This window comes from Glycine max, chromosome 13 (genome assembly GCF_000004515.6).
Source record: "Glycine max cultivar Williams 82 chromosome 13, Glycine_max_v4.0, whole genome shotgun sequence".
Lineage (NCBI taxonomy): Eukaryota > Viridiplantae > Streptophyta > Magnoliopsida > Fabales > Fabaceae > Glycine > Glycine max.
In genome coordinates, this window is record NC_038249.2 from 30,907,004 (window position 1) to 30,924,282 (window position 17,279).

At 34.3% G+C, this 17,279-nt stretch overlaps 2 protein-coding genes across 2 annotated transcripts; one reads left to right on the forward strand and one right to left on the reverse strand.

The window, feature by feature from the left end:
• Positions 1-1,296: 1,296 nt before the first annotated feature.
• LOC100793784 (probable receptor-like protein kinase At4g39110) lies at positions 1,297-4,520 on the forward strand. Its single transcript, XM_003541556.5, has one exon. The coding sequence runs from the start codon at positions 1,598-1,600 to the stop codon at positions 4,205-4,207; it is 2,610 nt and encodes an 869-aa protein (XP_003541604.1). The 5' UTR covers positions 1,297-1,597; the 3' UTR covers positions 4,208-4,520.
• A 4,080-nt stretch (positions 4,521-8,600) lies between these two features.
• Positions 8,601-14,585, reverse strand: LOC100794304 (SUMO-activating enzyme subunit 2). The gene is made up of 11 exons (XM_003541557.4): positions 14,426-14,585; positions 14,214-14,303; positions 13,020-13,103; positions 12,721-12,939; positions 11,864-11,965; positions 11,132-11,587; positions 10,779-11,008; positions 9,849-9,942; positions 9,578-9,757; positions 9,412-9,509; positions 8,601-9,191 (listed from the first exon to the last, which is right to left on the reverse strand). The coding sequence occupies exons 1-11, from the start codon at positions 14,459-14,461 to the stop codon at positions 8,864-8,866; spliced, it is 1,917 nt and encodes a 638-aa protein (XP_003541605.1). The 5' UTR covers positions 14,462-14,585; the 3' UTR covers positions 8,601-8,863.
• Between the last annotated feature and the right edge of the window lie 2,694 nt (positions 14,586-17,279).

Consider the following 17,279-nt stretch of genomic DNA (forward strand, 5'->3'; position numbering starts at 1 on the left):
TTTTTTTTCGATTTGAGAAAGGGAAGGTGATTTATGATTTCCAGAACTAAAAAAGGAAGGGCAATCGAGATGGTGTTGCCACCATTCACCATTAGTCGTTATCGTTATCACAGTGATTGTGTTGTCGTCATTGACTTAATTAGAAGAAATAGTTATTTTTGATGGTTTTGTTGCCAAAGTTGACTTCCTTTGATGATATCATCATGGTGGTTGTGATGGTATCAACATAAGTAGGTTCCTGATGGTAGATGGAGGAGATGGGGACATAGTGACATAGTGACACAGTAGAAAAGAAATAAACAAAAAAAGGGAAAATCTTAATCTTTGAATTTAAAATAATATAACTAATGAGTTGCACAAAACTTTTGTCTCGTGCAAAATTTATTTGTCTTTTTGACGGTAGAATTGATCCCAAAACCTATTTATTCTAGTTGACTTTGTTATTCTACGTCCAGTAATTTTACTCGAAAAACTCTTTTCGTGGTCCAGGACACAATTCATCTCCATACATGCTTGACATGTTCTCAACGTGCAGTCACATAATAAGATATATAGGATCATGGAATATAAATTTACAGCCCAGCAAGTCAATCTTCGCCAAACAAAAAATAATTAATAGATAAAATTGTCAATGAACTCATAGGCACTTATCCTAGAACATGTCATAATAAATAAATAAATAATTATTGGGAAAATAAGAATTATAAATATGAACTATACATTATATAATCTCTGTAAAAAAAAGTTATATAATCATTTTAAAAAGTCATGTATATTTATTTTTTAAATCTTAATTATTTATATATCATCTAATATATAGTTTAAATTTATAATTTTCATTTTTCAAAGACTTAAATATTTTTTTCATATTTGTAAAATATTTCATTTTAATTTTACTATCTAAACTATTTTATTTATTTATTTTATTATCTGATATTTTTTATGTTTGATTATAGTTTTCGACATTAGTTGGCATTAATAAAAATTATTAAGTAATGACATAAGAGTGTCATATTATTAGTTAAGTGATATTATTATAGCTAATGAAATATACATTATTACTTAACAAATTCTTTTCTATTGATGATGGTGTTTGTTATACATAATCATATATAAAATATCAAATAATATAGATCGAGACGTTTTAATTTAACTAACCCCACATAGTAAAAACAGGCCTTTTGTTATGGTTAGTCATTCTGTTGACGATGATGTATCAAATGGCAACAGAGAAGTTTAATTAGTTATCTTTGTGAATGTATACCTATAGCATTGAGGATCAGAACATGCTCCAAAATTTAGTGCAACAATCTTTGACTAGTTCAGACCAACCGTTTGGTTTTATTCTCCTTTGGCAAATGCTAAATAAAGACAAAACAACATGCAACGTACGAGAGATTGTCCAAAGCCACATTCTCTGGCTAATTATAGGGAACTCAAAGTGTGATCCCTTCAAAGATTGAAGGTGTTAGAGAGAGAGAGAGAGAAATTCCTTATAGGGATCCAAGGACATCCCATTTCAGGCTCTTCTTGTTACTACTTGTCTACCATTCTAAAATAAATTGAAAAGTCCTCCTCATCCTCACCCCCAGGAGGTATGGGGAAGATAGAAAAAAACAAAAACACCTTATTGACACCACCTTTTCTATCATCCTTCAAGTCATCATCTTTGATGATGCCCATCCTCCTGGTCATTCTCTTGGCCTTGTTTTCTCCTTCATTAGGCCTTCCTTTAGCATCTTTCCAACCAAAAGACAATTTCCTCATTGATTGTGGTGCTGAAAACACAGCCACTCTCCCTGATGGAAGACATTTCAAATCAGACCCTCAATCCAGATCCTTCTTGCAAGCCAATGATGAGTACAAAGTCTCAGCAAATGATGTGAATTTGCCTTCACCTGTTTACTCAAATGCAAGGATCTTCATTCAGGAAGCCAAGTACTCCTTCCATTTGGTTCAACCAGGTTTCCATTGGATCCGGCTTCACTTCTACCCCATCAAGAACAACATCTTTGATCTTCAGAAGGCAACTTTTTCTGTCTACACAGACACCTATGTGCTCCTCCACAGCTTCAATGTGAACAACACTGACAAGCCAATCATGAAGGAGTACCTAATCAATGCAACTGAGCCACAATTGACCATGTCCTTCATTCCCTTGAAGAATTCAGCTGCATTCATCAATGCCATAGAGGTTGTCTCAGCTCCTGATAACCTGATATTCGACACCGGAGCCGGCCTTTTCCCCGTTGGCGAGATCGGAGGCCTGACCACTTATGGCTTCCAGCCTGTTTACAGGGTGAACAATGGAGGGCCTCTGATCACCTCATCAAATGACACCCTTGGAAGGACTTGGGAATCTGATGAGCATTTCCTCACAAACAAGAACTTGGCCAAGAGTGCCTCGGTGGCAACCTCTGCTGTTAAGTTCCCTCAAGACAATCCTTCCATCTCTCCCATGATTGCACCACAAACTGTGTATGCCTCTGCCACTGAGATGGGTGATGCTGGTGTCAATCAGCCAAATTTCAATGTGTCATGGAAATTTGATGTGGACACCTCTTTTGGCTACCTTGTTAGGCTGCACTTCTGTGACATTGTTAGCAAAGGCCTCAATGAGCTCTACTTCAATGTTTATGTTAATGGGAAAGTGGCAATCAATAACTTGGATTTATCAGCCATCACTGGTGCCTTGTCAACACCATACTACAAAGACATTGTGGTGAATGCAACATTGATGTCTGAGGGGCTAACGGTTCAGGTTGGTCCAGCAAATGCTGATGGTGGAAATGCCAATGCAATTATGAATGGCATAGAGGTCTTGAAGATGAGCAACTCTGTCAACAGTTTGGATGGGGAATTTGGTGTTGATGGAAGAAGTGTTAGTGGTTCTAACCGCGGCACGGTGGCAGCGGTTGGATTTGCCATGATGTTTGGAGCATTTGTGGGTCTTGGTGCCATGGTGATCAAGTGGCACAAGAGGCCTCAAGACTGGCAAAAGAGGAATAGTTTCTCTTCATGGTTGCTTCCTCTGCACGCCGGTGACACCAGCTTCATGAGCAAGAACTCAATGGGAAAGAGCAACTTCTTCTCCTCGTCGATGGGATTAGGCCGGTACTTCTCCTTCGCGGAACTTCAGGAAGCAACCAAGAACTTTGACTCCAAGAACATAATTGGTGTTGGTGGATTTGGGAATGTGTATTTGGGTGTGATTGATGAGGGGACTCAAGTGGCAGTGAAGAGAGGAAACCCTCAATCAGAACAAGGCATCACAGAGTTCCAAACAGAAATCCAAATGCTTTCAAAGCTAAGGCACAGGCACTTGGTGTCCTTGATTGGATACTGTGATGAGAATGATGAGATGATCTTGGTTTATGAGTACATGCCTAATGGTCACTTCAGAGACCATCTTTATGGAAAGAACTTGCCTGCTCTCTCATGGAAGCAAAGGCTAGATATCTGCATTGGATCGGCCCGCGGACTTCACTACCTTCACACCGGAACAGCTCAAGGCATAATTCACCGTGATGTCAAGACCACTAACATTTTGCTTGATGAGAATTTCACGGCCAAGGTTTCTGATTTTGGTCTTTCAAAGGACGCGCCAATGGGGCAGGGTCATGTTAGCACTGCTGTCAAGGGTAGCTTTGGTTATCTTGACCCTGAGTACTTCAGGAGGCAGCAACTGACTGAAAAGTCTGATGTGTACTCATTTGGGGTGGTTCTGCTTGAGGCACTGTGTGCAAGACCAGCCATCAACCCTCAGTTGCCCCGTGAACAAGTTAACTTGGCCGATTGGGCGATGCAATGGAAGAGGAAGGGCCTTCTTGACAAGATCATTGACCCTCTCTTAGTTGGTTGCATCAATCCTGAATCCATGAAGAAGTTTGCTGAGGCTGCTGAGAAGTGTTTGGCTGATCATGGTGTGGATAGGCCTTCAATGGGGGATGTTTTGTGGAACTTGGAGTATGCTTTGCAGCTTCAAGAGGCCTTCACACAAGGAAAGCCTGAGGATGAGTCCAAGTCAGCATCAGCAGCTGTTCCTACTTCACCAACACCTCCTACTCCTTCCGATGATCGCCCGGCAGCTCCGGCTGTGCCTGCACGTCCGGAAGCAGCGAATAATGCTTCATCAGAAGTGAATTCTATTGATGACCATTCTGGAACTGCAATGTTTGCTCAGTTTAGCAATCTCAATGGTAGGTGAAGGCCTAATTTGGTTTCATGAATGGAAGGAATCATCACCTGGACAGCTACAAACAAATTTGATCATGTCTAGGGAGATCTTATAGTAACTTTCTCAAGGCTTGGACCAAAATGTTTCATGTGTAATGATGTGATGCTGTATGCTGACTGCTGTTTCTCTTCTAGGTACTCTTGTCTTTCTGTATTGTGTGTGGGGGTACTATTTTGCATGATAGCAAAAAAAAAAAAGGTGTCAAATTTGTCATGTGATTAAGTTGTTGGTTGTAAGTATGCATGCATTCAGCAGTACCATCAATCATTTATGGTTTTATATTTATGAATTGTTGTATATTGTTATGTAATTTTTAGGGTGAGGGTAATTGTAGAAGCAAGTTCAAAGAAACTGGCTACCGACAGGTAGTGAATTTCACTTGTAATCGACCACTATATTAGCAAGAGTTTTCTTGTCCTTTCACAAAAAAAATGCCTCTTGTTTTCCTCTTTTGGATATCTGAGATTTTTAATGTCCAAGTGCCTCTAGCAAGAGAATGAAAAAAAATCATCACTAGGGATGTATATGATCCAGATTGACATTTAGAAACTAAAATTAACATTTTTATTTTTAGTCGTGCTTTGTTCGTGTGAAATGCAAGATTGTTGAATTAACCAATCGTTCTTCTACAATTTTCATATCTTAAAAGTGAAAACTGAAAATGCAGGTTTTTTTTTCTTTCTTAAAGCATCCCTTATAAACATCAAACCAGTGGTGAAAGCCTGAAACTCTTCTTGAATAAATAAATCCTTTATAAACAAGTACTGATGATAAAACAGTGCCATCCCTTGAACTTTTTTCTATAAAAAAATAAAACAAGTAAATGAATAGCCCAAAGACAACACAACTGAATCTGGCAATAAAAGTAGAACTATATCATTTCCCCTACCTTGTAATGATTCAACAAGATATCTTGTCATAAGACATTATTCCGATGTTGAATTCAATCAGGCTTGGCTTGCAACGAATTGTATGACCAATGTTGTAGTATTTTGTGTAGTTATACTATTTGACAAATGATAAATGCAAGTCCTCGTTTTAAACTAATTCTGAATCTCTGATAGTTAATCCGCTATATATTTTGACTCAAAAGAGGAGGGTCATAAGACAAACTATTGTTGTGTAAATTTATTGTCATTGTCAAAATTATGATGTCATGAAGCATAATCTCTAAGAAGAAATGACTCTTTTTTTTAATCTAGTCTCACATCTAAATGAGCAGAACCAACAATTGTTTCATCAACCCCCATCCGAAGTACATCCATTTCTCTGTTAGAAAACCGGTTAGTGAAGGACCATCCAAATCATTATCCATAAAGTTATGCTTAAATTACTATATTGGTTCACATGCTTTTTTGAAAAATCAAATAGGTCACTAGTTTAAATTTTATAATAATTGATTTTTTTTTTTGTACAATGACAGTAACCAGGATCATACCTAAATATTCACGCATTTATCCGTATTCCTTCACCACTAGGTGTTTTGAGTTATAATTGAATCTTAATCAAAACACTTTTTTTCGGATCTTAGACCACCTATAGTTAGTGTCTTAGGGATCCAATTAATTTTTAAAAAATAATATTTAGAAGAGTCCATCACAAATTTTAACCTGCTTGATATCTATTTGAATATTACCTAAAAAGTATGCACGTTAAAGGAGATGGAGAGGTTGTTATCTAATTACTAAAATGAGGATTGAAAATTCTCAATAAAAAATGAGGGTTGAAAAGATAATGAGCACAGGTTTACAAAATTTCCCTCCTATAAATGGTACATATTGAATGATTGAGAGGAAGTGTAAATAAGGATGTCAAGGACCACTCTATATATACCAGAAACAGAAACGGTAAGTGCAGATTCCTAGGTTCAAAGTCCATAATTATAGGACCCAAAATCATGTCATTCTTTGCTTGGCTGCTCCCTCTCATAGAGTCACACTCACTTAACAAGAAATGAACAAAGTATATCCAACATGAGTTCAAATTTCCACATTAGAGCATTCAATTAAAATCATAATTAAAATTTAATTCATTTTTGCTTCTTTTCTCCTTTTCATTGTGGCTGTGGTGCTTCGATCCTTCAAAAGTGTTTTAAGTAGAAATGGACTAGCTATATCCAACATGGGTTCATTTTGGGACCAATTCAACTTTCCATATAAAAAGCATTCAATTAATATAATTAGGGAAAATAGTCACTTTTATCTCTCACTATGTAATTCGCTGACAAATGCGTCTCTGAAAGATGAAAATATAAAATTTAGTACCTAAAAATGTAAAAAATGTGACAAATATATTCTGCTGTTAACTTCCGTCTGTCACCGTTAATAAAATAACTTACGTGGTATGGAGAGACAACTTTGTCACTTTCAGCATAGGAGTATATTTGTTATAATATTTTTTTTTTACTTTTCGTCTTCTCACCTCGCTCACAATTTCATTCCTGAAAAAATGAAAATGCAAAATTTAGTTCATGAAAATATGAAAAGTGCAACAAATATATCCAGACGTTAATAATAGATTGTGATTATTATTATTATTATTATTATTATTATTATTATTATTATGTATTTGTAATTTTCTGATCCTATTCGTTTAGTACTTATGCAATATATTTTTTAAATTGCCTTTTAATATATATATTTTTATTTTTTTGATTTTCTTGCCAAAACTTAATCTTTGTTGTTAAAAAGAACTTTATCTTATATCTTATAATTTTATCAAATTTCTACTAAATTTCTCACTTTTAATCTTTAAAATTATTCCATATCCCAATTTCAACTTAAGTACTCTTATATTTAGATAGAAAATAATATGTCAGATAGTTTTGAATAAAAAACACAATCAACTGCGAGACCAAATTTATTTATTTATTTATTTTAAAAAAAGAACTTAAGAACTTAATCACTTTTTTTTAAAAAAAAAAGTCTCACAAAATTTAAACTAGATAAAGCTAATGTGAAATTATAAGTCTTTTTTCTTAATTAATAAAATGTATATATATACCTCAAATATGAAAGAATCCCTTGAATAAACCTTATGTGTTTCTACTTGAGACAACACTTATTATACATAATATGAATGAAATGAAAACAATTACTAAAAACTAAAGAACCCAAATAAATTTAAATAAAAAATACAATAATGCTCAAACTAATATAGAGGTTAACTTTAAAAAAATAAAAAAATAAAAACTAATACAGAGATTTATTATTTGCCTTTGGAACGTAGAATAGTATCTCTCGCTGATTTAGGGGCTGCAACGACTTTGCATTCCATTTGACATACTACGAAAATAAAAGGTTTTTATTTTTTTAAATAGTAACTCAATTTTTTTATCTCATAAAATTAAAGAAATTTATTTTATTTTAGAAAATAAGTAGTTATATTGGTTAATTAAAAGACTAATTAACAATTTGATAAACGATTAAATAGATAGAAGTTCAAATCTTAAAGTGTATTTTACTATTTTTTTAATCCATTTTTTCTTAACTTCTCTCCTATACAATTCGTTCGGATATATTCGTCGCACTTTTTATATTTTCAGGGATTAAATTTTATATTTTCATCTTTTAGGGACGCATTTGTCAGTGGAGTGGAAAGACGAAAAATCAAAAAAATATTATGACAAATATACCCCTATGCTGACAATCCACGTTCACAATCATTTCAGTGACACATTTGTCTCTTCGTACCATGTAAGTTATTTTATTAATGATGACGAATGAAAGTTAACGGCCGGATATATTTGTCACACTTATTATCCTTTCAAGGACTAAATTTTGTATTTTCATCTTTCAAGAACATATTTCTCAGCGAATTACACATTAAATGACAAAACTAACTATTTACCCGTATAATTATTTAAAAAAAATGCTTCTTTTCTCCTTTTTATTGTGGATGTGGCACATTAATCCTTCGAGTCTTTTGTCTTTCTCACCAATATCCAGGCATTCATTCCTCTGGTGAATTAAGATCAAGAAAATATTCTATGATAAGGTAGCTACTCATCCTTTCTATATCAATGACGAATAGCACCCACTTCGCACATCAAATATTATTTTGGTTACTTTGAAAGGGGAAAATATTTTAGCAAAGCGTTTACACCTTCATGCTGTTTCAAACTTTCAATACATTTGGAGTCATTGATCGGTATAGACACTTTCACGTCTATGTCATTGCTACCTTAGTTCACCATTTACCTCTGATTTCCTTACTATCAGACAGATTTTATTGAATCTCTCACACATTGCAATCATCAAGCCACTAAGGATTGCCATGTCTCAGAAACAAAAGCTATCTTTTAAGAATTCATGACAATCACCTGATGAAAGATAAATCAACATTCCAAAGGTGAGAAAGTTAATTTGTAAAACTTCTGTTCACTAATGTCAAGTGTGAGAAAGTTAATTTGTGAGGTCAGTGATCCTCTCTTGTCAGGAGTCAGCGAGAATTATACATGTTGCAGCTACTGAGAAAGCACAAGGAAGAAAAACAATATCTATGTCAAGCAAAAGATTAATAGCAACATTCCTAACAACTATTATGGCCAAAAGAATCACCACCCCCCCCCCCCCCCCTATAAATACAAAATTAGTATGCAAGAATTCATCCTGATTTTTAGTGACACTACGACAATCTTCTCTTTTTAACGCTGTCTGAATCCCCATCAAGCATGACAAGATCATCTTCGTCTTCAATTACTTCCAATTGCTTCTGATTCTTTGATTCAGCTGCACTATTTGAAATATCGGATTCATCGGGAAGTTTCCGTTTCTTCAAGGTTGAAACTATAGTTATCTCATCATCCTTTTCAGATTCAACAGCTGTTATTAATGCATCAGAGGTGCTTGCACCATTTCCAACAGATTTGTCTTTGTTTTCTGCTGCTGACACTGGTTGAGTCCATCCTGAGAGAACCATCCCATCAGGTTCTTTCTCTTCATCAAACTCCTCTCTGAAAATCAGCAATGAAACAAAGTACTTTTTGAACAAAAAAAGAAAAGAAACAAGAGGATTCATGGGAATGGGAACAAAAAACTATCTTAATGCAACATTTGAGAGGGAAGATAAAAGGAAAAAAAGAAACACTAAAAACTTAAGTTCCTCTAGCATAGTAGTATTTTTTATCCAAGGAATATTTTTCACAGAATACAAAAATAGAGTTGAGTAAAAACCTGTGCTTGATGTTAATATTGCAAACGAATTCCTGCTGCATATCCTCTACCGTAAGCATTGTGCCACCAGTTACTGGGGAAGGAAGCTCAGCCAGAGCCTGAAAATGCCAGGAAACAGGCTATAAATAAAATGCTACGTTCTTTAAACCAAAGACAACAAACATACCTTTTCAAGGTTGGCCTCATAAATAGCAACCATGTCATCCTCAACATCACCAGCTTCATAAAGCAGGTTTGAAGCACACATAATAAGAGGAAGGTTCATCCCAAGCTTTGCCTTGACAATTTTTTCGACCAAGTCTTTCAACTTTGAACGATTGGTGTTTATTTCAAGCGATAAAGGTGTCTGTTTTGCACATATATGAACATATTGAGTGTGAGCATGTTTGTAACAACAACTTTAGGCAATATATGCAACAAGGGGAGATTTGGCAGACCTCAGAACAAACATAACAAGATTTGTTAGGTTCAAATGGCTCCACCGGCATAAGCAGCATGTTTCTTGCTGGATGCTCCAGACAATATGTCATTCTATGAGATGTCCAGAAAAGAATATAAAAACATTAAAATAAAAGTAAATTTAATGCTGACTTAAACTACAGTGTAGTACATAAGTAAAGATTCCTTAAAGAAGAAATGAGCACCAAGGAAAGAACAGGAAGGATAAGACAACCTCCCAACAGAATCTACAATAAATAAAAGGTATAAGATAAAAAAAAAGGTCAAAACAAAAGAGCTCTGCAAAATAGGGACAAAATTTCCCTTAAAGATCCATGCATTTTGCTCCAGCAAAAAATCTGACAAAGAAAGCACTGCCTGTTCTCTCTAAGTCATGATTAAGGGCTTGTTTGTTTGAGCTTTTTTCAAAGAAAGTGCTTTCTTAAAAGCTATGCTGTAGGAAAATTATAGTAATTATGTATTTTTTGAAAAAATGCAAAAATCTTTTAAAAACAACAAAGCTGTTGCACTTTTCTCATAAGCTAAAAAAATAGATTCTGGAAAAAAAATCTTAAAATTATCAAAATCAACTTTCTTTTAAGCTTAAATAAATAAGTCCCAAGTAACCTACAATTATAATTTTACTTGGTTGTAATTTACTATACTGCTTTAGACTTGACAAGAATGATAGTTATCAAGCATTTAAAAAAAAAAAAAGTGAACAGGGTGTAAGCTCTGATTTAGTACCAGAACCATGATAATACTATGAATTATGTTTTTCCCTGCCAAAAAATGTCAGTGCCAAGTAGGTAGCATTTCCCCCAAGGCATCTTGGTTAAAATTTAAACAATGCTTCTTAACAAACCACTTCCCCATCACTAAAACCAATCCAAAATAAAGAACACACAGGAGGAGAAATCACATCATACCTATAATTTTTAATGTCATTGTTCAGCACTTTGATTGCTTCAATGACAATCAACCCAGCAATCACAGCATTTGTAGTCGCCACGGCATGCACAATATTCCCAGCAATACCTTTAGCTTCAAAAAGGTTTTGGAGAGGGATGCCAAATGAAGCAGCCCTTATGTTTGCAGCTGCAGTAACAAATTCTACAGCCAACTGATCATCTTTATCAAAGCTTAGATTGCCAATCTCCTGCTCAAAGATGTATTTAAAAAGTAAAAGAAAAAATCACAAAAAAGAAGATTCATAGTTTAGTATCCAGATAAAGATATAAACTTAATATTACAACATGATCACTACATCAAAGTAAAGGACCTTTTCCCTTTTTGTAAAAAATAGTCTAAATGCTTCAAGAAATATTCTCGAATTTTCTTTGAGACTCCAAATATCCTGTGGGTTCTTCATGCCCAAAGATGCCATGGCAGAAACTGGTAATTCATCAGATTCATATTTTTTCTCCAAATTTCCATTTTGTTGAGCCGGTTCATCAGACAAGACATCCTTGCTGTATATAGGCTTTGGCCTGTTACGATTTTTCCATGTCTCTTCATTAGACAAAGCTAATTCAATGTTATACCCAAATACATGATCAAAAATTTTCCTTCCATATTGATCAATGTCTTCATCTTTCCTACGTTCAAATACATCCTCTACATTTTTGGATGAGCTGGCAGCATCACTTGATCGAACATTTAAATCATTGTCCTGATTCTTGTCCCCAAATAACTTAGCAAAAAGTAGGTCCTTCGCCCACACAATACAGTGAACAAACTGCCATAAAATAAAGAGATGAAAGCTTAGAACTCATTAAATAGAATATTGAAGCAAATATCAAAATTCACACATCAAAATGATAATCATTTGATAATGTGAAAGGAAAATAGCTTGAGTCTATCAGTTTTATCCATTTGCCTAAAATATAACTAATATAACAGCCTTCAATATTATGTTAAAAGGTATCTACCTAGTAGCATCCATCAAGATACAACAATGCATCATAAAATATTCCATTCAATGAAATCCAAATAATCATGAACCTACAAATACCTTTGATGGGGTACTTGTGATTGTACAGACGGGATATGTCTTGGGGGCTGGTTTAGGTTGACACTCATAGCACTCTGTTTTTCCCTTGACATGCACAGTTACCTGTTTTCCATTAAAACTAAATCACAAATATGATTGAAAAAATGCAACTTAATATATAGAAATAATTAACCATGAAATCACATATTAAGTTGAAATCATGTGGAACAAACAAAGACTTATCCTACTAGGTGAGGTCGGCTGAAATCATGTGGAACCGGCAAATATACTGAAAGATACAAATAGTAATAAACAATGTCACATGCATGTTTTCTGCCACAAAAATCGGTAAGCAGAAAGGGTTACAACAAAAAAACAGCAAATATGAAATCTCAGACCTTAAATATCACACACCATTATAAATCTGTTTTTTTTTTTAAGAATTAGAATTTTAAATCAATTTATTTTCAGAGTACATGGCCAAAACTGAAAATCAGGATGAAGGGGTATTCACTTAAATTTTAGTGGATAATCACTGGAGAAAAATTATTAATTTTAGCTGATAACTAAATTTTGAAGCTTAGAAACATGCCACAAAAAAAAAAAAAAACATGTTGCTTTCCCAATCAGAAGATTACTTACTAGGCATAGGACGTTTAAAATCAGGTGCTAGTCAGCACTGACAATAACCAATATTCATAGCTAGATATATACAAACAACCAGATAATCAATATTTAATTTTTTAAAAAACAAGAAGATACACTTACGTATATAAAAATAAAAATAATTATCAAACAGAAAAAGCACCATTCAGATTCTACTGGATACTTCCATTTAAAATGGATATCAATTACTAAAATAAATACAATTAAATTACCTGTCCGAGGAACCCAGTAGTTCCACTTTCAACCAAAGGAACATTAGCTGCCAAGCACAAGCGATTCACATGCCGGCGTGCATCTAGATTGTCTAGTCCATTTAGAACAACATTAAATTGCTTAAAGAAGTCCACATTGAATTCAGGATCTTTGACATTTGCATGGTATGGTGTAATGTTTATGTGGGGCCTAAATTTTAATACAGCATCCCTAGCAACCTGGTTGAAGACTTCATCAGATTGATGGAAAACTGAAACCTATACCAGTAACAACAATAACCACAACAGTTAAAACTTACTTTAGCCTTGGATTGTCCAACATGGAATTGTCGAAATAAAAATTGCCTGTTCAGGTTACTGACTTCTATGGTGTCCATGTCAATCTGCACATTGGAAATAAATGAAGTATATTAATGCGTGAAAGCACATCAGTTCAAAAGATAGTTTATAAAATGGCTAGAGAACATGCACACACGGAAGAAGAATTCATAGTGGGTTGACTGATTGCTGGCAGTATGACTACCAACTCACAATCTACACAATAAGTCACAGTCTACACAAAATCACCATTAACCTAGGAGTGTTATCAATTTCTGATAGCAGAAAATGGTGGAAAGTCAATAATCCACCATATCATATAGGGGACAGTGCTCCGCTAGATATATAGATATAGATACAAATACAATTATAAATATGAGACATGGATCCTTGTTCAAAACCTGTATGGCACAACGACACGACACTCTTACAATTCCACTTAGTAGAAACTAGCAAGATACTTGTTCTGGGTACAATACCGCCCAAGCATTCAGCAGATCTGCCATTTTAATAATCTATCACCCTCAGCAATGAGTAGCAATCATCAACATCAACACCACAAACCCCAATTAATTAAAATTCAATTCTCGAAGATCTTATTAGTCATAACTATAGTACTAAAACTCAAGATCCCAAATAAATACCAATTCCCTACTTCCATCATCACAAACATCGATTAGCATAAAAGCAATTGAAGCCAACTGAATGTAAGCACCAACACTCCACCTAGAGTGTACATAACAAAGCATAAAAACTGCTCAAACCTCACCACAAAAACCACCACCCCTGGCCCCAAAGACTCGAAATTCTTCCCCTATAACAAAAACATTGAAATTTCAAACCAAAACAAAAGGGCAACGAATCAAACTACCAAAAATTCAACCCTCGCTAAACCAAAACAAAAAACAAATCAAATTCCAACGCCATATTTCACCATTCCAAGACCCCAAAACAGTTACCACAGCCCAAACAACACTCACTCCCCACTCTCACAAACACCTCCTATGTGACCAAACACACGCACAGCTCAAAGCTTTATCAAAACCCTCAAAAACCCCAACAACACCAAAACCCTAACAAGAAAAACCCAAAAACTCAAATCCAAAAAAAAAAAGAAACGAAAAACCCTTGGAGAAAAAAAACTTGGAAAGATCCAAATAGAGAAGAGAACTAACGATGTGAATGTCAGGGAAACCGGAGAGGGCGAGGGTCTTGAGAAGCTCGCAGCCAATTCCGCCAGCGCCAACCATAAGCACCTTGGCATCCTGAAAAATTCCAAAACGACATAAGTGGAGACAAAACGACAACAACACGGAAGCCGGAAAACGACAGAGAGAAAAAGGGTTGCGTTGCGTTGTGTGTGTGCGTGTGCGTTGGTTGGTTTTACCTTAATAGCGGAGGAAGAGGGAGGAGAAGAGGCCATTGGGACTTGGGAGTGAGAGTGTGAAGAAGAAGACGCGTAGAAGAAGAATCGTTGAAAAATCAAATGAGAGAGAGAGAGAAGAAGAAGAAGAAATGAAGAAATTGAAAAGAACACGATGGTGGTTTTTATTTGTGTTTTAAAAATAAAATGGAAAAAGGGGAAAGTTGTGTGTGTGCGGGGAATCGAACCGTTGACGTGGAAGTGGCAGAATCTAAAAGGGGGCGTCAGGGAAAAAGCGCCAAACCCCAAAATTAAGTCACTTTCTGCAAAACTAAATCTTATTTATCTCTACACTCAAACGCCGACACTACTATTGTCAACTGTTTGGCTCGCTTACCCAAAGGAGAATGCTAGTTTCTCTTATCTCTCAAACATAACCAATAAAATATTTTCATAAACAAACCTTAATTATTAATATCTTATTTAATAAATTTTTTTTTGTTTAATAAGGTCAAAATAATTTATAATCAAATTTCAATGAAAGATAATTTTAAAAGAATATTCAATTTTTAACTGAGACTCACTTTTAATGAAAATAATTAATTATTTGATAAGTAAGAAATATGTCTTTTTTTCTTATAAACGAGAGACCCCAGGGAGTACACTTATTAAATGATGCTTATGGTCGAGTTTGGTTTAATATAATCAGTTGGTTCTTACGTGTCGGCAATATGCTAAAAATTATGAGGTAAATTAAGCAAAATATTTGTATTGTGCGCTCAAATATGTAGCAAACTGAAATCGACATACTTGATTTGGCAGGGTGTCCCTATGCTATATGTTCCACTTGAGGCATGCAATGATTTCTTCTAGGGAAAGTGTTTTCCCTTGCGAACAATCTTCTTAATGGTGCCATTATATTTGTGGACGAGGTAATTAACAAAATAAGCAATGCTGATAAGGAGACACTATGTGCCTCTTATTGTTTGAGTTATTTCTTTTGTTGGATACAGATTGATTCTTTTGTTGCTGCTCATGACAATGAAATGGTGTGTTATATACCTTTTGTCTATAGAAAATGATTGTGTGCTACAGTTTTTAAAAGTTTTATTTTATAGCGAAGAGCTTATGAAGACTTATTTTCAGCTTGTAAGTTCTTATTTACCATCATATGTACTCTTCAAGATTAGTTTATGATTAGTTTATTCCTAACTTGCTTTAAACTTGTATGTGTGATCTTAACAATAACTTGTTTCTACCACTTTTTGCAAATTACTTTTCTATTACTAGAAAATACCCTATTTGGGTGCTCCCTCCATTGTTCGGGTTTCAAGGAATTGGGAATAGTCTACAAACTACTAAACCTAGATTGGTGAGTGAGACCCCAACTAAAATAAGATTCCTCGAAACCATGTTTAACACTAACACACGTCACACACCAATATGATTCCTCGACCCTGATTCTTCCTTCTTTTTTCTTTTCTCCATCAGGGCTTTCTTTTGTTATTATTGTTATTTTTTCATTCTCAGAATCTTGAATTGGTTTATGGCACCACTATTTATAGAACCCGGTTTTTGTGTCCTGCATATATTAATCTCACGTTTCTTGGGTGAGTTTCCTTTTTCAGTATTCACTATCTATTGTATCTTTAATGGTGATGTTTTATTCAACTTAATTAGGTAGCTTTTTATTTCTACAACATTCATTACTCTCATGATAAATTTTTTCCTTTTCAGTTTTATCATGGTTATGCAAATGTGGTTTAGCTGTTGAACGAGTTTTGTATGTGAAACTGTTGAGTTGCTTAGCTGGTAAGTCTTTAGCATGCAAACTTGTTAGATATTGTATTCTCCTTCTATACTTCGGTACTTCCATTTTTTCTATTATTAGACTTTGGTTAGGAAGGTAAGAACTCAATGCAATACAACTTTAGCACTGAGTATCAAGGCGAAGGATTAAGCCATCAAGACCTCATTCAAGTGCTTATTCAGTTTAGTATTTCACAGTGTTATAATTTTCTATGGCATACATAGCAATGAAATAGAGCATCGTTGTATGCAGTTGCACTCTGGTCTAATTTTACCATGACAAATTGCACCTCTGCTTAAGGTTGTGACTGATGAATGAAGATTATCAAACTTTTGTTCTATAATGTTGTGTAAAAGGTAGTTTAGTCTATATATCAATTAATTCACTAGTTTTCTAACTATATATTGTCTATATAGTAGGGAGCTTGAATCAGATGATATTCACTAATTCATTTTATTTAATACAGGCAAAGAGATGCGACTGCTGATGGTGTGTAGTCTGAGCTTCCATTTGAGTTTCAAGTTCTAGAGATTGCTCTAGAGGCTATGTGTACTTATCTGAACTCAAATGTGGCAGACTTTGAGAGAAATAATGCAACTGCATGTAGTAATAGGAAAGATTATACATTATGTAATTATTGTATAATGTTTTAGTGGCCTATAGGGACCATTGTTTTCTTCATATTAGAGTTTTATAATTCTCATACGTTATTTTTATATAAAATTCTTTTTTTAAAACAATATAACTTTGACCGCAAAGTGTTAGACCTTCATTGACTTTGATTTTCACATGTTTTCATGTACTTTAGTTGTATGCATATTTTTATTTTCTAATTAGTAGATCCCTTATGTGACAAGTTTTAGAAAAATATAATAATATATTTTTTCTCACAATATATTTATTTTATGGTGTTAAAAAACCACCTGATATCTATATCTATTAAAAAACCGTATACATCATGCATTTAAAATTATAATTTTTAAAATATTACAAAAAATTATATTTGTTGTATTTTAATAGAAACAAATCAGTAGCATTTGTTGAATGTTACCAAAGATGTGTATAATG

Excerpts from the sequence above, each read along its gene's own strand:
- LOC100793784 (XM_003541556.5), top strand. The coding sequence starts at position 1,598 with ATGGGGAAGATAGAAAAAAACAAAAACACCTTATTGACACCACCTTTT.
- LOC100794304 (XM_003541557.4), bottom strand. The coding sequence starts at position 14,461 with ATGGCCTCTTCTCCTCCCTCTTCCTCCGCTATTAAG. Across the intron at positions 11,966-12,720 it reads CTACTGGGTTCCTCGGACAG|GTAACTGTGCATGTCAAGGG; the intron begins GTAATTTAATTG and ends AATGGAAAACAG. Across the intron at positions 11,588-11,863 it reads TCACAAGTACCCCATCAAAG|TTTGTTCACTGTATTGTGTG; the intron begins GTATTTGTAGGT and ends ATTTTATGGCAG.